At 35.4% G+C, this 23,063-nt stretch overlaps 1 protein-coding gene across 1 annotated transcript in view; it reads right to left on the minus strand.

Annotated features, from left to right (window-relative positions):
* The window catches only part of Pfdn5 (prefoldin 5), a 75,934-nt gene that overhangs the window by 35,216 nt on the left and 17,655 nt on the right, over positions 1–23,063 (minus strand). Inside the window, exons 2-3 of the mRNA XM_090400513.1 lie at positions 19,264–19,398; positions 12,720–12,794 (exon numbers count right to left, since the gene is read on the minus strand). Of these exons, the coding sequence (XP_090256639.1) occupies positions 12,720–12,794; positions 19,264–19,398 (210 nt within the window). The remainder of the gene's footprint in view (positions 1–12,719; positions 12,795–19,263; positions 19,399–23,063) is intronic.

Raw genomic sequence — 23,063 nt, forward strand, 5'->3', positions numbered from 1 at the left:
AAAGAAGAATTTGATAGGCGATTTAAAGATTTTAAGGAGCAAGAAGAAGTTTTTACAGGTCGTTTTTCCCTTAATTTTGAAAAAGTTCCTATTTGTATTCAAACAGAACTTACTGATTTCCAAAATGATTCCATTCTAAAACAGAAATACCAAGAAGTTGGTGTTCCAAAAATATACAGTTATTTAGGTCACAATATCTGGAAATAAAGTTTGCAGCAAATATTCTATGTTATTTTGGAAACACCTATTTATGCGAACAATTATTCTCATGTATGAAAGGTAACAAAACAACCAACAGATCAAGGCTAACCAATGTTAATCTTTCTGCCATAATGAAGATTGTATGCTCTCAATCTTTGAGTCCAAATTTTGGCAAGCTGGTTAACAATAAACATTGTCAAGTGTCAGGGAAAAAATAAAATACTACAATTAAATTACTTAAAATTACTATAATTATATTATGCAAGTATATATATTTTAACCCGAAAATATCATTTTTCCCCAAAATATTTTCATTAACATTTAAAAAATTCCCCCACCCAAAAAAAAATATAAGTATTTTTTTTCAACACAAACACAAAAAATTTCAAACTAACAAGAGGCTCTGTAAATTTTTGCGATGGTTATTAATGAGACTTTATACTGTTTTAGACTGTATAAATATTTTATTTGTTCAAATAAAATTTAATTTCAGTTTAATTTCATTTAAATGCTATATATTGTAAATATTAATATACATACATACATCTTCAAGGCCCACTCTTCCTAATTGGGTTGTGGGGGCAACAGCTGCAAGAGGAACTTCCAATGGTCACGATCCTCTGCCACCAAGCTCAGGTGTTCTGGTGGGATTCCCAAACGTGTCCACCCAAGGTTTTGGATATAATCTATCCAGCGAGTCCTTGGCCTTCCACGTGGCCTCCCACTCTCTGGCTTGGCAAAGAGGGCCTGCTGAGGGAGCCTCTCTTGTGGCATTCTGACCAGGTGCCCGTACCAGCGTAACTGTGATCTCTCAACATGGGGAAGCAGCGGTTGAGTATTGAGGGTTTCCTGAAATGCAGAGGTTCTGACTCTGTCGAGTTTTGTCAGCCACGCAACCCCTCGAAGGAACCTCATTTCAGCCGCTTGGATTTGTGTCCGCATTCTTTTGGTCATTACCCAACTCTCATGACCATAGGTGAGGATGGGGACATAGACTGTATTGAAGACAGCCAACTTTGCCTTCTGGCTTAACTCCCGCTTCAATACTACCGAACGGCCAAGCTCCCGCAATATTGAGCTTGCTAAGCCAATTCGAGTATCTAGCTCTACGTCCCATTTTCCATCATCCGTGAATATGGACCCAAGGTATTTAAACTTCTCCACCTGTCTCATTGGGACTCCACTTACATTTAGAGTGCACTGGGATGGTTGTCTTGAGACCACAAATGTTTCAGTTTTGGCCACACTGATCTTCATTCTGGCGTCTGCACAAACAGCTACAAACCTATCCAGGGTCTGCTGGAGGTCATCTGTGGAAGAGCTAAGCAGAACTAGGTCATCTGCAAAAAGCAGACGTCCAATGCTACATTTTCCAATTCTAACACACTCACTGCCTCGGCTGTGCCTATCAATCCAGTCTATAAATATTATGAAAAGGAGGGGGTGACAGAACACACCCTTGGCAGAGGCCAACGGAAACTGTGAAAGGTTCAGACTTTGTGCTGTTTACCCTGACACAAAACTCTAGGCATTCATACAGGGACTTGATGGCAGCTAATAGTTGACCATCCACTCCATGCTCCTGTACTACTTGCCAAAGCTTATCCCGAGGAACCCGGTCATATGCCTTCTCCAAGTCCACAAAACATGTGTAGACATTCTTGGCATATTCCCAAGATTTCTCAAAGACTTGCCTTAAAGTGAAGATTTGGTCAGTTGTGCTTCTAACAGGATGAAAGCCACATTGTTCTTCCTGGAACTTTGACTCAACTATGCTCCTGCACCATCTTTCCAAGCACTTAGCATACACTTTCCCAGGCAGGCTGAGCAGAGAGATGCCACGATAGTTACTGCAATCCTTCTGGTCTCCCTTCTTAAAGACTGGTATGTCTTTAAGAAGGGAGATGCATGTCTGCCATTGCTTTGGTAATATAATAAAAAAAAATTTTTTTTTTTAGTTGTTATAATCATTATACTATTATTTAATGTCTTGTAATGACTTAGAATAAATAAAATTTTTATTATTAATTTTCCAATTTATTTATACTCATTCTTTCCCTTCCCTTCGATTCTAATTAGTGCAGATTTTTTAGTAGAAAATTTTTTGCGGCCCATTTGAAATACATTTTTATAGCAAATGGCTAGTGGTCCAATTGAGTTTGACACTCCTGGATTAGTGGTTATTGTGAGTCTTGAGGCACTCCAGCATTAGTGGTGAAGTTCAAAGAGAAGGAGTTATCTGTCACGACTGGTAGAGAATGACCAGAGAGAAAGCTGACACTACCCAATTACAGAAAGCAATAAGGAGACAAAAGGATGGCAATTTGTTAAGTAGGCTTTAATACCATGAAAGGTCAAAAGCTTTGGAAATGTCAAGAGCAACAGCACAAGTTTCTTTGAACCTTTCCATGGTACGTGTTCAGTGGGGCAATGTAATCGAAGAGGTCAGTTATGGATCTTCAATGGCAGAATTCATACTGGTGGTCACTGATCAATTGGTGGGCCTCTAGTAGTATAGGAGTTGGCTAGTGATGATTTTCTCCATTATTCTGGAGAGGACAGAGGTTGGGATTTGTCAGTAGTTTGCTGGTAGCCTTTCATCACCCCTTTTTCAGAATAAGGATATAAGATTGTTTCCATGCATTGGGATAAGTACCATATAAGTATAATAAGTATAATAAATTGCAGGATAAGTGTTAGCTCTGGAGTACAATGCATGAGAACAACTGGAGAGTGAGAGATGCGATCGGAACCAGAACCTTTTTTGTATCTAAGTTATTTAGTAGTCTCCTGATTTCTTTATGTTGAAAAACTATAGGAGGCACATGGTGCTTGCATTCCAGTATGGTAGGAGGTGATTTCCTTTGGTCATCTATGCAGGAGTTTGAGGAAAAGTGATGCCAGGAGGTCAGTTTTATATTTGGGTGAAGTAACAGTGGTACCATAAAGAAGAGAAAGAGATGGAAGTGCAGGGTAGCAGAAGTTGGTCCAATGGCCTTAGCAAGGGACCAGAAGCTTTCATTTGACAGGAGACAAGTTTTCTGCTGTTGGCATTTATGAAATCGGATTTGGATCCGCATATGTTGCATTCTCTGATATAGACAGAGTATGAAGCTGGAGTTCTAGATGTGAACCACATGCTGCAAGCTGAATTTTATTCTTCGACTGCTCTGATACATTTTCTGTTGAACCAGGGCTTGGATAGTGGATGAGGATTATGGGTTGAATGAGGATGAAAGCCTTCATACCAGTGAGAATAATTTCAGTGACTCATTCACAGCAGGTGTAAGGGTCAGGTGAGTGAAAGCAGTAGTCAGACCATGGAAAGAAGGGGTAGAAATTCCAGACGGCATCCTAACTGGCTCCTTTGTAGTGCCAGAGGATGCAAGGTTAGGAGTGGTTGGAGGAAGGGCGTTCTGTGAGAGAGGAAACTCTTGCCAGATTGTGGTCTGGGTTGCTGAGATGAGTGGTGGAAGGATAACTGGTCAAAAAGAGTTCCCGAGCATTTGCAAAGTGAAGAGAGTTATCAGCAATTCGAGTGAGAGATGTACAATTTGTGTTAGGTCATTACTTATATCAAAGACTTCTGCTTCTTGTCCTACTCAGTTAGTGATGTTGGAATAGGAGAATCAGTTGGAACTGTGGACATTGAGGTCACCAAGAAGATACTATTTGGTGGTCAAGTTTCATGAAAAGGAATGTGAAAAGATCTGAGTGGATATCAGTGTCAGAAGCCTGGTAAATGCAACAAATGAATTACTAAATGGGACAAGGAAACATTGAGCCACAGATGGTCAAAAGCAGAGGATTAAATTAGTATCCCATAATGCAAAGCACACATCCTTTCAGGTGTGTATAATGCTATGCATTAGGGAAGGGAAACCACCCAGACCAGTTTGATCTTTACTGAGGTCTCATTAGTCAATAGCCAGACCCAGAAGAGATACCAAGGTTGTAGTAATGCAGAAGCCATATATTTCCCATATACAAGTAGTGAAAAGGTGTAACACCTTGCTATTAAAATGCTCTGGATTAGTTTTTTCACTTGGTTATCCATTAAATTAAAGTACCAAGGAAATTGATTAGAAGTCATTAACTTCTATATACAAGCTTCCTAGTCACAAAGATACTTCACATGCAAACTTTGCTTACTTACACTTGGATAATGGATTAAACAAGATAATTTTTGGCATCTTTAATTCCTTCTTTCATATTTTAAAACTATTGCTTGTTTAACATATGTATGGCAGACTAGAAGAATAGTGAATTCTGCATTCTAGAAGAATAGTGAATTCTGCCTGGATATTAGAAGAAGGAATTACTTTCTTTCAGATTTAAGAAGGCTAAGAATATTTGAATAGGTTTGTAAGCAACTGATATCATGATTGGAGTGGTGCAGTAATCTTGACGGAAAGATTTCTGATGTATGTGGTGGATACAGTCTTTGTACCGAACGTTGGAATTTAGATCGAGAAAGAAGTATTAGGAAAATAGTATCCTCTGAATGATATTCTTGGAATATCTATCAAGGAGGAACTGAGAGAGAAAAGTCTAGTTTAACTTTTTAAAATAGAAACTGCTTCTTTTATTGTGTGTGTGAATTATGCTTATTTTTTGGGAGAGAGAGAGAGAGCTGATGCATGAAGACAGCATCTAGCAGGATGGATCAAGTTAATGCCCAATGAAATAATGCATTCTAGTTTTTTGAGATTAGAACACCAGGAAAAGGTAGCCAATCTTTACTCTAATTCTAATGTTAATTGAATTGTTGGATGGAATGAACTAAGAAAAAAGAAAGTTATTTAAAATCAGATACTATAAATATGTCATTAGCATATCTTGACCAGATAGATGAAGAAAACTGCAGAAAGGGGATATAAGGACTCTACACAGCCAGACCAAAAAGCTGTTTGTAAAAATGACTGGATTGAAAATGGTAATTGAGCAGTCTCGTTACATCTGGTGAGAAAGGATCTTCAATAGTAATGCTAAATATTTCACCTACGAATACAATGTAGCTAAACCTGCAAGGATGTCAAGACAACACATGGAAATGTCCCTTTAAAAAAAAAAGAAAGAAAAAAAAAAAAGGACTATATTAATGATGAAAGATTACATCTGTAGTCTTAGATATCTAGCAAGATATTTTCATAATAAATAAGTAGGTGAGCTTACCCCACCAACTATGGTTCTCAGAGGAAAATCATTCTTGGGAATTTAAGGTAAGACTTCATAACCCGGGAGTTAAAAGATGAAGAGACAAGTTTGTTTCATTTCTATTGACCAATATGGCAAAGTTGCAAAGCCAATTTAATATAAGTTTCTTTTTGAGTCATCACCCAGGTAGGATCAATCATTGTCTAAAATGGAGTAAGATGAAGGATTTGCAAGCATGAGAGATTTTGGAATCATAGTTTGCAATGTCATGACAAATTTCACATCGCCTTTTTCTGCCCTGAGGATTATAATTTTTTTTCCCCCCTAAATTAGTGATACTGCTAAAAGATGTGATAGAAGATGATAAATGAAAGACAATGGCTTGTGATGCAACATCATTTGCAGATTTCTGGGGAAGACAATTGGCTTTTTTTTCTTTTCTTTTTTTTTTTTGAAAAGATTGACCAGTGTCCTACAGATCAGCATTCATTATGTTGGCTTTATAGCAGCATAGATCAAAGCATAAATAATCATACTTGTCAATAGCAAATCCAGTAGAATAAATTATTTCAAAGAGAGTGAAGAAAGTATTAGATTTATATTAGATTTATTAACCTTTTTTTTTATTCAACATGTTGTTTCATTTCATTATAATTTCATTATCTCTGCATCTTTTTAAAAAATATATGATTTTGCAAATGACAAAATCTTTTTTAAAAAGATAAGAGAGAAGTCTTTGCACCTTTAAATTTTTTAAGTAATATAGTGCTTGATTTCACCATCAAATATATTCATGCTTATTAGGAAAATTTTATAACTACAAGTTCAGCAAGGGGAAAAAAGATTGCAAATTTTAAAAAAATCAGATAAATTGTTATAAAAGTAACAATCAAAACACAGCATTGATGATGTATAATGCATGTTGTATGTCTCTTCTAGGATTATTTCAGGTGACTATTGTAAAAGCTAAACTTGGGTATGTTAAAAGAACTGATTAATGAATTTCTAACGTCATAGATGAATCCCTGTTTTCTGGTAAAGGAGCCATGTGAATGAATGATATCTAGAAGTCATTATCAGATCTCTCAATGTGCTTGAAATTTTGCCAGTAATCACCTCCAAACAATCGTAGAAGACAGTTAATGTGCATCAAGCATCACTGATGCCTTCTTTTGGTACTATTCTAATACTTTATATGTAATTTTTTTTTTAATTTACCACCACAAAGAACCAATTGTCCTTAGTGTGTGAAACTAGTCAGTGTATAATTTCTATTGTACATAAGAACTATTAAACTTTTTTTTTTTTTTTTTTTTTACTGAACTTGCAGCCATAAAATTTCACTAATAAACAAGTTATTTTTAAATGTATAATTACAAACAATGTTTTGCATGCATTGTCAGGATAATATTTAACAAGCACATCACATCCTAATGAAAAATAATGCTACAATTGATTCCTAAAAAGAAATTCAACCAGTCACTCCAAAGCAATTTTATTAACATGAATGTGAAAATGAGTAAACTTTCCTGATAGGATCTATCATCATCAAATTCCTGACAGGGTGTACTATCATAACAGCATATTATGATAGTACTACTAGAAAACATTACATCATTATCAACTTCCTATTACTCTGTTATCCATCAAAACTCCAATATTATCAGATCTTATATTTTGGTCTTCTAAGACTTCTTAATTTATCCATCCTACTAGACATTGGTCTTCTCTGGGTCGCTTTCCAGCCCCACCCCTTTGGCAAAGAACACTTGTTTTGCTAATCTTCAAGCTCCCATTCCATTTAAAATGAGCATACGACCTGAGATTAGCTTCGCTAATACATCCCCGAATGCTAATAATGTCTAGTTCTTTGCTAATATCTTTATTTTTAACATGATACAGCCAATGATGCCATCTGTTCACTTTCCAAATCTTTCTCAGAACGCATGGATAGGCTTATGTGTTCGTCAGACATGTTATGATAGGTTTCACGGTATAAAAAGAACACAGATGGTTAAGAAAATGACTATTTATTAACTTAAAAGCTAATATTTCGCTGGTAATATATCCAGCATCTTCAGAGCACACAACACAAAGTTTGTTGCAAAGGCAAGACAACCATAATCCGGTGTAACAGTGGGGACAGTATAAGTGATTGCAGCATGCAACACAAGACTAGTCCTAATATGGTGCCATCTAGTTTTTTTTTTTTTTTTACCTAGATGGCACCATATTAGGACTTTAGTCTTGTATTGCACGCTGCAATCACTTATACTGTCCCCACTGTTACACCGGATTGTGGTTGTCTTGCCTTTGTAACAAACTTTTCGTGTTGTGTGCTCTGAAGATGCTGGATATATTACCAGCGAAATATTAGCTTTTAAGTTAATAAATAGTTATTTTCTTAACCATCTGTGTTCTTTTTATACCGTGAAACCTATCACAACTTTCTCAGAATGCTCGTATCTGTAGTCTCCAATATTTGATCAAATATTTTATTTCTAACCAAGTTATCAGACCCATAAGCTAAAATTGGTTTGAAAACTGTCTTGCATATAGCTAGTTTAAGCATTTTGACTAATTTCTCTGTTATTGCACATGAACGTATTCAATTGACTACATAACATTCCAACTTTGCTAATTCTGCTGTCTTCCAAATTTAATGTGCCTCTTCACTAAAAATTGTGGTTAAATAGTTGAAATGTTGAATACTTTCTATTCTCCATTCTAGATGCAGCTGATGTTTTCATTATTTCTGTCTATTTTCAGTCTTTGTCTTTTTGCTGTCATGTTGGCGGCTGAATGGATTGTATACAGCACTGAGAAAGGATTAAAAACTGAATTTAATTCTTCCTATATTTCATCTCAGTCAATGAGACATCTTAAGGGATTACAAAAAAAAAAAAAAAAAAAAAAAAAAATGTAACAAAAACAAATAACAAGCAATACTAAGCCCAACCACGTGGGTGACTCTAAAGTCCTATCTAGGTGGAGCACCCTTTTTGGGCGGTTGTAGGTGGCCTGGAATGTAAAGTGGGATCTCTGATGATAAGCGTTTCCCAAATCTTAGGAAGCTTGATACAACCATATTTCTTAAGATTTGGTTGATTCCTGAGAGCTGCTGCTGATTCTAAGAATAGTCTTTCTCTTTTGAATTTGCTGTGGTGGAGCATGGTGATTTTTTCCCATGAGATCCTGTGGGTTGTATCCAAGACATGGCCAGCCAGGCCTGACTGACCATAGTCGTGCTTGCAAATGTATGACTTATGTTCCTCCAGGCAGATAGTAGTTGATCTGCCTGTCTGTTCAAAGTATATCAGTTTACAGGAACAGGGTACTTTATAGACTCCAGGCACTAAGAGAGGAGGGAGCTGATCTTTTGTAGAGCAGATAAGGGTAGCAAGTTTGCGGTGGGGCTTAAATGCTGTGTGTGGGTTGTACTTTTTTAAAATCTTGGCCATTTTTTCAAATGTGCCACGGATGTAGGGTATGATGAGGGCATTTCTAAACTCTTTTTGAAGAGAAGACCGAGGAATGGGGGAGGACCTGATTATTTTTTTAATGCTGTGATCACTGTAGCCATTGAGGAGGAAAGGGTTGTGTATGTGGTCAGGCTCAGTTGTAAGGACGGTTCCACTGGAACAAAGATCGTGGGCTCTCTTGGTAAGAGTTTTAATAATGCCATATTGTTGAGCAGGGTGGTGGTGAGAGCGTTTATGGATGTATCTGCCTGTGTGCATGGGCTTCAGTGCCTGGAGTCTATAAAGTACCCTGTTCCTGTAAACTGGCATACTTTGGAGAGACAGGCAGATCAACTACTATCCGCCTGGAGGATAAGTCATACATTTGCAAGCACGACTATGGTCAGTCAGGCCTGGCTGACCATGTCATGGATACAACCCACAGGATCTCATGGGAAAAAACCACCATGCTCCACCACAGCAAATTCAAAAGAGAAAGACTATTCTTAGAATCAGCAGCAGCTCTCAGGAATCAACCAAATCTTAAGAAATATGGTTGTATTAAGCTTCCTAAAATTTGGGAAACGCTAATCACCAGAGGTCCCACTTTGCATTCCAGGCCCCCTACAACTGCCCATAGAGGGCACTCCACCTAGATAGGACTTTAGTGTCACCCACGTGGTTGGGCTTAGTATTGTTTGTTATTTGTTTTTATGTTACATTATTTTTTTGTAATCCCTGAAGATGTCTCATTGACTGAGACGAAATATAGGAAGAATTAAATTCAGTTTTTAATCCTTTCTGAGTGCTGTATACAATCCATTAAGCCTCCAACACGATGTCCTCACAGCACTTAAGCCTCTACACACAGTGTAGAGGCTTAAGTGCTTTGCTGATTTTCATATCAAATTTATCACAGCAATTACGCAATAGGTTATTCTGCAGAATTGTACTGGATGTATTTCGAAGTATACCATCAACTGCATAAACTAAAGAGCTGAGATTGACAACTCCAATTTTGATAAAGTTTAATACCACTTTCCTTCATAATGTGATCATTATATAGATCAGGGTTTCTCAAACTGTGTTCCACGAGAAGTTCTGGAATTTGTCATTTTAGTTTTCTAAGCATTTTTTAAGAATAAATATTTTATAGTAGAAATATTCTGAGGAGAATAATATTCGTGAATATGTCAAAGCTCAGACCAAGAAGGCCTAATAACATCTATGTATCGTTAATTTCCACACATTGAAACTTTTCAACATTCGGGAAAAGAAATACCGTTGTTTATGACGGGTCATAAAAATTGCCTGCAAGTGGATTATAAACAATGGGTGGCATATCTTCTGTTCTCAAAACTGAAGGAAATGACATCTGCAAATATCAGTGACCAAGCAGCATATTTTTAAACATGGAAATAGTCATGAATTATCGTTAATTTTCACACATCGAAATCTTTCAACATTCGGGAAAGAGAATTCCACCGTTTATGACCGATCATAAAAATTGCCTGCAAGCCGATTACAACAATGGGCGGCGTATCATCTGTTCTCAAAACTGAACGAAATAACATCTGTGTTGCAAATATCAGTGACCAATCAGCAAGGAAATATAAAGAAAATTTTTCCACTGAAATTGAAGATCAAGGTAGTAGTCTGTATCTGGTTCTCAGATCTAGTAATACTGAATACTTTCTTCGCAAGTTCGTATTGCAGTGTGTAGGTGCTTGCTCTGAAACAGGAGTGCTGTGATTTTTTTAAAAGTAATAGGAATACAGATTTCAATTCTAATATGAATAAGAGACAAGGCACTTTGTTTATTTTTGGTATTAAGAAATCTCTTATTGAAGGTGTTTCTGACGGAACAGATAATGAGTCATTCACCTCAAGCCTACAAAGATCTCCAGGATGTACAAAAGGAGAGGAAAACTATCAGCAATCTTCACTCATAAGTACAGGTATCCCTCGATTAACGCGGTTAATTAATGCCTCAATGTTACCGTGTATATCAAAATTGCGTTAATCAAATGTAATAATCAATGGTAAAAATTACAATTCATCCATGATCGATTACTGTATTAATAATTTGTTTAAAATACGTACTCTTTTAGGAAAGATAAAAAATGAATGCAAAGTAAATGTTTAATAAATGCTTGTACCTACATTATTTACTGCAATTTTTTTTTTATCAAAAGAAGTTATCAAGAGTCGTTTGAAGAGTTTTAATTTTTTTCTTATCAGCATAAATTCTATGATAACAAGCAAAATGACTCTCCAGACCTAGGCAAACAAGCAATAAAACATAAAGAAAAAACACTGCAAATATAATACATGATGGTACAAATTAAGTGGATATTGAATCCAACATTATTTCATAGCCGAATATATAGAAACTAAAAGTTCCAGCAGATACAAGCATAAGCAATCTTATGGGCAACTCGTAGTAAAGGTGGAGTAAGCTCCAGATCACTTTCCTTAGTATCTTCCATAATGTAAAGCACATCTCCTAGAGGACATGTATGATAAATAAGCTTTGGTTCTCTATTTCAGTAATGCAAGATAGTTTATTTATTTTCAGTTACAATCTAGAAATTATTGAACAAAGAATAAAAAAAAAAACATACTATACTGACATCAGAGGTCGCGGTATCTCTCAGATACAATTTACTGTCAAATATCACAAACCTTTACATAACATGTGTTAAACTAAACTGACAGCAAAAAACAGTGCGGAATATTACTCACAACATATGAATGCACAACTACGCCTGATCTCCAAGCTATACAGTGAATTGTGTAAGAATATTTATATTAAACATTTTGCATGTGTCTGTTAGATCAGCTGCGAGTTCCGCAGGGTTAAAGGCGCACGTTAATCAAAACTCTTGCCGCAATTAATTTCGGAGCGTTAATCAAATCCCGCGTTAAGCAAGGGATACCTGTACTTATAATAATAATATAAATATATTTGGTGATCAGAATAGGATATGTCAATGAAAATAAGCACAAATTAATTTAACGATAGTTTATTAATTACTTGAATAATTAAATCAATTAGCTTGATCAAAACATCAATCAAATCAAACTTTAATTGATGTTTAATTCATTATTAATTATTAATTAACAATAAAAATCAGCTAAATTACCAATTAATTATTAATTAATAAATTAAAAAATAACCAAGGTGTTCTGTGAAAATTTCAGGATTTGTGAAGTTCAGTCGTAGAAAAAATTTGAGAAACCCTGATATAGATGATGAACAGAAGAGATAATGTGCACCCTTGTCTCACACCTGATGAATTTCCAAGGTTTGGTTCTTGTTTTCAATCTCATTTTTTCTTGAATAATGTTTGTATATTAGTCTACAGTTCACCTCTAAATACTGCTTAACTTTGATTTGCATTAAAATTTTCTTACACACTCTTCTTTTTAATGTGCAATTCAATTTTATCATGCTCAAAACTAAACAGTCATCATTTCCAATTCAAATGCTCTGCATACTCATGTCCTGAACCAATGGATAAACACTGCTATTACCAATAATAGTCAATAAGACTTTTATGGTTTAAGCCAATAGGAATACAATTTGGTTGGCTAAATCCTAAATTGCCAGCCCATCCTCACTCACTCAGTATTGAGGTAGATACCTAACAGAGGATACAAAAAAAAAAAGTGAGGATATTAGGGCAGAAGCTCTGGTAGGTTTCCTACATTCCTTTAAAAGCTATGTGCAGGTCTCTACCCAGTTATCCAGCTTTGATCCTTAAGCATGGATAGGATCTATATCCATAAAAATAAATAAATAAAATTATGAAGTCTAGTGACATACTGAGTAACATATAAATATGACTAAACGTGAATAAATTTTAGTTTTTGTAAGGAAATATTTCTTTTGCTTACCTTTTCAACATAATAACCAGTTCCAATATCAATCATCACCTTGTCTACTTCAACAAGATAACCAGGAACATACATCTTGGACAAAATTAAGAATCAAATATTGTGGCCAGAAACGTAGCACACACCTTAAATCAAATTCATATTTACAAGCATGTTATATGCTCGGACAACACCTAGATTTTAGAACCAACTTTTCAGAAAAAAATAATAATAATATGTATATCAAAACTGGTGATTAGTTTACGGAATTAACAATGCATATAAAGTATATTAATTAAAGGTAACTTTAATGAATAACTTCTATATTTCGGCAACGTCACATTGCCATCTTCAGGAACATAAAGATATGGTATGTGCACGCAGGCACTAACACAAAGCAAATGAGGAAGAAAGCAAGAAACTAATATTGTTCCTAAAGTCCTAATGGTGTCCTCTGGCAGGCTAATTTGGTAGTCTTGGCAGTTGGGCTGAAGTTCTCATAATGTAAGTCTCCCAAATTTGGGGTAGTTTCATGCACCCAAATTTGTTGAGGTTAGGAATGTTTTTTAGAGCTGCTGAAGATTCTTTGAATAAGCTTTCGTATTTAAACTTGCTGCGATGAATTATTTTTGTTTTCTTCCAACGAATTTTATGGTGGGTATCTAAGGCATGGTCTGCCAGCCCAGAGCAGCTGTACTGGTGAAACCGGATGTAGTCTTTGTGTTCTGAAATCCTGATATTTGTTGTTCTGCCTGTTTGGCCAAAGTAGGACAATTTGCAGCTGCAAGGGACCTGGTATACACCAGGTAGGTCTAGGGGAAGTGGTTGGTCTTTGGTAGAGCGGATAAGAATCGATGGCTCTCAAGTTTGAGTTTCCAGGTAGGGTACCCAGCATCATCTGGTCAGTAAGTTTTCCAATGAAGTTCCAGTGACAGATCGACACACTACTAGAGCTCAGTTACCACATATCTCGCAGACTAGACAAGTTCCATGTCCAGTTTTCGATGGAGAAAATTTCTATAAGAGACCGCCAGTCTAGTCCAAGCAGCAAAAATCAACCAGGAAGAAGAGGCTACGATCTTGATGGAGGTTGTTTTAATTTATTTGGATTCTATATTCAAGGAAATGTAAGTAAGAACTGTTCTGTAATTATTAAGAAAGCATAACACTGAATTGTACAGGTGCATACAAGAAATTGCATATAAGCAGGCCGTAACTAAGTCACAATCTTTGTGAGAAGATTATATGTTAACTTGTTTGTTTAGATAATGAATTTACAGGTAACCCTCATATAATGCAGTAGTTATACAACGCGGTCTAAAATGAAACCCTTGTTGAACATGGTACAACACGGTTCTGATAAAAACACTGTTTACAAATTGTACTAACCTCTATCTTTTCATATGTTTTTCACTGCGCAACTTAAAAATCAAATTTTATCTTCGTTAAATTTGTGTCTGCCTGTATCCTGCATGTAATTATAAGTAGCGAATTTATATTAGGGGAAATACCCTTTAGCACGCATGTACCTCAAGTGTTTACCATATAAAACGTTTATTGTTGAAAATTGTCCTCATTTCTGCCAGGAAATCATCATCATCAAATTCCTGCCATGTACCCTCAAGGGGTGTACAGGATATGATAGTACTACATGAAAAAATTACATCATTACTAACTTCCTATCTATAATTTTCCTCCAAATCAGTCTGTTACTTGTCAAGACTCCAACATTATCAGATCTTATATTTCTATCGTCTAAGGCACTTTGTACCGTATCAATCCACCTATATCTTGGTCTTCCTCTGGGTCGTTTTCCTGCCAACCTGGCAGAGAACAACACTTATTTTGCTAATCTTTTCTCTCCCATTCTATTTAAGTGACCATACCACCTGTGATTAGCTCTGCTAACGCATTCCTGGATGCTGACAATGCCAAGTTCTTTCCTAATATCCTCATTTTTAATATGATATTGCCATTGATGCCATCTGTTCACGCCTCTAATCTTTCTCAGGACTCTCATATTCTCCAGTCTCTAGTCTTTGGTCAAGTGTTTTACTTCTGACCCAGCTCTCAGATCCATAAGTTAAAACTGGTTTGAACACTGTCTTGTATACAGCTAATTTGGTGTTCCGACTAATTTCTCTCTTATTCCATATAAATTTATTCAATTGACTTCCCACCATACCAGCTTTGCTGATTCTGTTGTCTACTTCTATATTTAATTTACCATCTTCAATAAAAATCGTGCCTAAGTAGCTGAAATGTTTTACTTGTTCCACAGTTTCTCCATTCACAACACAGTTGACATTTTCAATGATTCTGCCTATTTTCATTGTCATTCTCTTTTTATTGCTGATCTTCATACCATATCTATTACAACAGTTATTCAATTTAGTTAGAGAATCTTGTAGACTTGGAGTGGATTTATTTAGAAGTATAACATCATCTGCATAAAGCAAAGAGGTGACATTAACATCTCCAATTTTCATATCATGTTTAATACCACTTTCCTTCATAATGTGATCCATATAGATAATGAATAACAGAGGGGATAACGTACATCCTTGTCTCACACCAGATTTAACATTAAACAATCTTCCCGTACTTTCTTCAATTCTAACTGCTGACTTACAACTCAAATAAAGACTAAGTATTGCTTGATATAATGCCCTATTGACACGATATAACTGCAGCGTATTGAATAGCTTCTCTCTTGGCACCTTGTCATATGCCTTTTCCAAATCGACAAAACTTAAATACAGATCTTTGTTATATTCTCATGCTTTCTCGACTATTTGTCGTAAAGTGAAGATCTGATCCTGACAGCCTGTATTTGGCCTGAATCCATATGTTCTTCACCAAGCTTTTCTTCCACAATTCTTCTCAACCGTTTCTCAAGTATACTTGCATAGATCTTGCCAGGAACACTCAGTAGGGAAATACCTCTGTAATTCTCACATGCAGTTTTATTTCCCTTTTTATATATGGGTACTATGAGAGCTCTACTCCAATCATCGGGAATTTGTCCCTCTGTCCAGGCTTTCTGAACTATGCAGTGCAGCCACTGTAAGACTTTTATACCACCATACTTCAGCATTTCTGGTTGAATATCATCTACTCCTGCTGCCTATCCACATTTCAAGCCTTTGATGGCTTTTTCTACTTCAAGTATGGATATGTATTCCACACTGCATGCCTGGTCAGTGTTTTTTGCCACTGTGCTGTCATCACTACTTGTTTCATTTAGCAGTTTTTCAAAGTAATTACTCCATACTTCAAGGATATCTTTTTCTCCTGTTTTCATGTTACCTTTATCATCTCTAACTCCTTTTACAGCACTCTTTCCTCCATTCCTAAGCTTCTTCAACAACCTCCAGAATATTTTGGCACCCTTCTTGATATTTATTTTCTATATTCTTGCCAAAGTCCTCCCATGACTTTTGTTTAGCTAGTTTTACACAGTGTTTAGCATCCTTGCATTTGTCTCTATATTCTCTAAGTGCACAAGCTGACTTATTTGACAGGAACTTTTGATATGCTTTCTTCTTTTCCTTCACTGCCTCTTTAAACTTCCTGTGTCCACCAGGGAGTTCTGATTTTTTTATCCTTGCACTCAACCTCACCACATGCCTCTCTGGCAAAATCAATCAATGTTTTCTTCAGAGTATGCCACTGAATCTCCAAGGTTTGATTCCTGTTCTCAAACTCTTTCATTTTTTTTTCAATAATCTTTCTGTATTTTAGTCTACAGTTCACATCTGAGAGCTGCTCAACTTTTATTCGCTTTAAAACTTTCTTACATGTTATTCTTTTCAATATGAAATTCAATTTTATCCTGCTCAAGACTAAATAGTGATCACTTCCAATTTCAAATCCTCTGTACACTCTGGTGTCCTGCACCAGGGAGAAAACATCACTATCAACAATAAAATAGTCAATGAGACTTTTCTTATTCCTAGCCTCTTCTCTCCATGTGAATTTGTGCACATTTTTATGTTGGAACATGGTGTTAGTAATAACCAGTCCATGTACTGAGCAGAAATTCAACAGATATTTGCCATTATTAGCAGCTTTGCTCTTTTCTCCAAATTTTCCCGAAATATTTATGTATGTCTCGCAATCATTTCCTACTCTGCTATTTAGATCCCTAACAAGGACCAACTTTTCCTTTTTCATTGTGTCAGTTGCTTTTTCTAAAGCCTCAAAAAATTCCTCCACTTCTACCATAGTAGAACCTTCTATGGGACCATAGGCACAAATAAGTCTCATTGTCCAGTTCCCCATTCTCATATTTGCCCACATTACTCTACTTGAGACTGACTGCCATTCAAGAAGTTTAGCCTCGTATTTTGTGTTGAATACTATGGCTACTCCTTCTTTTCCTTGAGTGTCATTGCCTGAATATAACATTTTGTATTTATTGCTCAAAAAAATCTCACCAGTTTTGGTCTTTTTTGTTTCAGTCACCCCTATTATGTCGATCTGGTACTTATCTAATTCCTCAGCTAGCTCCATTTCTTTGCCATTCAGGCTTCTTACGTTGATAGTACCGATCTTTAACTCTGGTGATGTTGAGTTGGGGTTTGTTTTCAGATTTGTTCCAGTAGCTGACTTTTCGCTATTCACCCTGGTTCCCTGGCGAAAACAACAGGGGCCTTGTTTAACCAGGCGACGCCCCAGCCGGCATGAAATTTTGTCATGTTGTACCATCATTTTTTTGTTTGGTTTAACCAATAAGAATACAATTTGGACATTAGGTCAGAAGCCCTGGTCGGTTCTCCGCATTCCTTTAAAGGCTATGTGGAGGTCTCCTCTCAGTTATACAGCTTTGACTCTTAAGCACCCCCGGAAAGTACATTAAAAATCATAAGTGTGTTCATCTCAAACTGAGCACTTTATTTTCTGGTGAGTTACATACAATACGTAATGCTTGCTTTTTTTGTGTAAAAAATGATTTTTATAGTAATGGTCACAAACTACAACGAAAGGGAAAAATCAACATTGAAAACAAAATTAATTTCTCTCGAAGAAAAATATTCAAAATCTTGGATCAGTTGAGAAATGAAGAAAAACCAGGAATTTTTGCAGGGACTTTGAATTTAAATGAATCAACAATTTGAACAATCAAACAAAATGAACATAAAATCCAAGAAAGTGTTTATTGTTGGGTCAACGATAAGTGCAAAGCGCGTTGCTCATGTATGCGATACTCTAATGGAAAAATGGAGAAATCTCTAATGATTTCGATAGAAAATTACACCTCAAAAGAAAATTCCTATCCAAGGAAATCTTATTAAACAAAAAACTCTCAAAGTTTATAAACATTTATAGTGCAGACCAGGTGGTTCAATGCAGATGAATCTGGGTTATATTATTGGAAAAAAGTGCAAAAACGCACCCATATTTCGAAAAATGAAAGATCAGCTCCTGGATTCAAAGTTTCCAAAGATAGAATTACTCTACTGTTTTGTAGTAATGCATCAGGTGATTACATGATGAAACCAGTATTTATTAACCAATCCTCAAATCTTCATGCTATGAAAGATTAAGATATGCACTATTTTATTTTGCCTAAAACATTATGCATTATGTGCAATGAAGTTTAAGTACAATTTGTAATTTTCATAATTTTATACTATGTATTTGCTTCATAGTTTATGTTTTCTCTTATGTGAATTAAATAAAAAATATTTTTTGTTAGATATGTCATTGTTGTTTATATAATTAATTAAAAAAAAAAAAAAAAAAAAAAAAAAAAAAAAAAAGATTTCAGAACACAACCCTACTTTTTCTATGTGATCGGAAACTCACATAACGAGATTTATATAATGCGGCATTTCTGTGGAACCTAACATCCGCATTATACAAGAGTTTCTTACTTAGTTGTAAGAAAGGGAACAGTTATTAAGGAAATGTATGCAGCTAGGCAATAATTAGGTTACAGTCTTTGAGAGAAGATTTTGTTAAATTTTATATGCAGTAGAGAAATATGTGCATGATTATGACTTAGAAGACAATTACATGTTTATGTCTAACGAATTAATTTAGCATTAAGTGCACTGTGAATTTTGTTGTATAAACTGCATTCCCTGTATGTTAAAACGTTTATTATTATATATCATATAATGATATATAATGGTATAGATATCATTATATATCTATAATGATATGTCTTTCCCCATACCATTTTATGCCTAATGACTTGGTAAGCCAAGTAACTTGATTTTATAAGCCCAACTAATTTCAGAATAGGGATCAGTCTACAGAGTTTACTCTCTGTGTGTATTTTCTGTGGCTAGTTTGACTATGTTGTGGGATGGAAAATCCTGTCACTTCCATATGAGAACAGTGTATATAATGTAATTTATGATTTTAAATTTACAAATATACAAATTTTTTTATAATCATAAAATTTAGAGAGCATTCTTGCAGCCTCTGCAAGAGTACTGCTCTATATATAGAGCTTAAACTGTATTCTTTATCCAATCACAAACTTTCATAGTTCACTGAAATTGAATTTCATATTATTTGTAATTCCCAAATTCTAGCATTTAATGAAGGATACAGAACCAGTGAGAGGTACTAGTACTTCTTTCCCTTCAGATGCTGGATTAAGTTTTTCTATGCATTCTGCTGACTCTTGAAATTTTCCTTGTGCAGCCTTTAACTGCTGAAGGGAAGATCCAAACAGTTCTATTTCCTTGAGACCCCAAAGAAACCAAAATCAATTTTAGTAATGGCACAAAATGAATGGAATGTGTAATAAATTACTCAACCATTTTACTTAATAAAATTTAATTATATACACTTACCAATTAATTCAATCAACACCTCAGTTTCCTAGGTTATTAAACTGAAGAGAAATTCTCCATGAAGTCTACAGAAACCTTTCAACATAATAAATCTCAGATTAGCCTTGATTGCAAAGTGGATAAAGCCTACTTGACAAAGTTTGCACCTGAATTATTTTCAGGACTGGGACAACTCATATATTGAAGCTAATGACTTCACATCACTTGCCTTAGTATCCCATAATGCAAAGTACATATCCTAATAGCTATGTATAATACTATGCATTATGGAAAGGGTCACTACCCATTCAACCTTTATTGAGATCTCATCAGTGGAAGCCAGACTCAGTGGTGAAGTCATTAGCTTCAATATACGAGTTGCCCCAGTCCTGAAAATAGTTCAGGTGCAAACTTTGTTTCCTTTGTAGATTTAAGGCCATGGACTTAAATCTACTATGATATGACTAATCTGTCAATGTTTTCAAACAGCAGACAATGTGGACACTTAGTCCTTTTGTGTCTTGCTTAGTGAAAGTGGCATGAAAAAAATTCTAGTTTCTAGAGCTATGTTGTAATAGGTTTCACGGTATAATAAGAACACAGATGGTTAAGAAAATAACTATTTATTAACTTAAAAGCTAATATTTTGCTGGTATTATATCCAGCATCTTCAGAGCACACAACACAAAGTTTGTTACAAAGGCAAGACAACCACAATCCGGTGTAACAGTGGGGCTAGTAAAATGGCGCCATCTAGGTTAAAAAAAAAAAAAATCAAAGTTTTGAAATAGTAGTCCAAATGATAGTCTTAAAAAGTTTGAAAAGTATAAATTAAAAAATAAAAGTAATAAATATTAATTTGGTCTTAGGATGACTGTCTCCCAAATCTTTGGTAGATTTATACAGCCATACTTGTTAAGGTTTGGAGTATGTTTTAAGGCTTCTGTTGATTCCAGGAATAACCTCTCTGACTTGTAGAAGCTTCTGTGCATTACTTTTGTTTCTTTCCAATTGATCCTGTGTGCAGGGGCATAGCATGGTCTGCCAGACCCGACTTACCATAGCAAAAATGTCGGATATATTTTTTGTGTTCACTGAGGCGGATGTCCACATTTCTTCCTGTCTGTCCGTAGTAGGCTTGATGGCAAGAACAGGGCACTTCATAGACACCTGGATGTGATAAAGGAGTGTATTTGTCCTTAGGTGAATGGATGAGAGTTGCTAATTTTATATAAGGTTTAAATACTGTGCGTAGTTGGTGTTTGTTAAGCACCCTAGATATCTTTTCAGATGTGCCTTTAATGTATGGGATGGTAATGGTTTTGTTGTATTCTTCTGTGGTAGATGGAGGGGATTTATGGGTAGCATAAATCCCCTCCATCTACCATTGATAAAAAAACCATTGATTAAGAAGGTTTGACGTAGGTGAGAAAGTTCAGCAGTGAGAGCAATGTCATTGGAACAGATTGCTCTAGCTCTATGGGTTAGTGTTTTTAAGATACCATATTGTTGAGAAGGGTGATGGTGTGATTGTTTGTGTAAGTATCTCCCTGTATGTGTGGGTTTTCTGTAAACCGAAAATGACAAGGAACCTTCTGGAGGACGTGTGATCAGTGTGTCCAAGAAGGGCAGGCAGTCATTGGCTTCTAGTTCCATTGTAAAGTGGATTTTAGGGTGCTGGCTATTTAGATGCACTAAAAATGTATTCAATGTGTCTGGGCCTTTCTAGAGCTATGTTCCTTAATTATACTTTTTTGGCCCATCCATGAAAGATAATAGTTTTCTGTACTCTTCTTCTTCTGCAGCTTGTCTCACTTAAGTAGGGTCAAGAAAGAAAAAGAGTTTTCTGTACTCTTAACAAACGATTTTTATTTACTTTGGAAATGTCCAATTTTTAATTTTTATTTTCGTTGGTTCTGCAAAGTGATGGTTAAGTATCCCAGAGTGAGTGTAAATTTTAGTATTTTGCATTTTATAGTTTATTATTATGTTACTTTTAACTCAAAAGTGTTTCTGCTCTTACATCGTTATTTTTGTGAGTGCTTCAGCTTTAATACTATTATTTAACTTTAGTCCTTTGGTAATCTACTTATGCTTTAAGTGAGTTGTTTTAATGAATGTGTGTAGAATCAGAAACATGATAAGTCCTATTTCCCTTGTATATTAATTGTCTTAGTTAGAATAAACGTGTTTGGTTTTGTTAATAGCTTACCTGATCTTTGTTGGCCAATGTACTGTCTCAAAAACAAATTGAACCTGTGTGACCTAAGTAAAGTAACAGCCACGACTGAGTAATTCGGAGTTGCTTGAGATAAAATTGATTTAAGGATTATTATACATGCTTAGCTAAAATATTCTCTTGTATGTAAAGGAAAGATAAAAAATTCTTTTACACAATCCTTAATGGAGCAGTCATTAACAAAAATAAATTTTTAAGGATTAAATTTCAACGCAGTCAAGTATACTCTCACATGTGCTAGTACAGTAGACTTAGGAAATGCCACTGGCTGGGACCAAATTCTTAAGCTACGTTGCTATAATTCCAAAGTAATCCTTAAAAAAAATTATTTTTGTTAACGACTGCACCATTAAGGATTGTGTAAAAGAATTTTTTTATCTTTTCTTTACATACAAGAGAATATTTTAGCTAAGCATGTATAATAACCCTTAAATCAATTTTATCTTGAGCAACACTGAATTACTCAGTCGTGGCTGTTACTTTTCTTAGGTCACACAGGTTCAATTTGTTTTTATGAGACAGTGCATTGGCCAACAAAGATCAGGGAAGCTATTAACAAAACCAAACATGTTTATTCTAGCTAAGACAATTAATATACAAGGGAAATAGGACATATCACGTGTCTGATTCTCCACACATTCATTAAAACAACTCACTTAAAGCATTAGACAAAGAGATTATTTACACTCAACTTATTAGACATGTGGATGGATTTTTGCACACATAACCTTACTCTCATTATAAATAATAAACGGAAAAATTATACTATACATGTTCTAAGCATTATATAACACAAGCACTATTCAAGATTACAATATTCTTAGATCTGAAATAGGCGACTTCAAATTTTACATGACGTCACCATTCCAGAATCTAAAAATTAACAAAAAATATATATGCATACTTATCTTTTAGCACAGTGTAACTATGTTTTTTCTTGTAACAACATCTTGTATGATAAACTGTGAATTATGTGAATTTAAATTAATGTATCTACATGTCTAGCATGAATGTAAGTCAGCAAAAGGGGCAGATATGAGAGAAATCATTAGTGAAAAGATTGCCCTAATACTTTAAGAGCAGCGTAAGCATCCGTGGACATCACATCTGAGAAGACATCATGACGTTCCCGGAAACAAGGTCCCGTATGTTGATCGGTGAAGTCACCCAGCCTGAGACCAATGGGTGAGACGATAAGAGAAATTCAAACTTGGAAAGGTGGTGCTCTAGGGGGAGCATATAAAACCCGCGACACGGAAGTAAGTCACCCCCATTTTTTCTTGTTCCTGCATTTCTCTTCGTGTGCTCCAAGAGTTCATCGCAGTTCAGCTCTCA

This window comes from Typopeltis vanoorti, chromosome 11 (assembly GCF_054136105.1).
Source record: "Typopeltis vanoorti isolate ZY-2024b chromosome 11, IOZ_Tvanoo_1.0, whole genome shotgun sequence".
Taxonomy (NCBI): domain Eukaryota; kingdom Metazoa; phylum Arthropoda; class Arachnida; order Uropygi; family Thelyphonidae; genus Typopeltis; species Typopeltis vanoorti.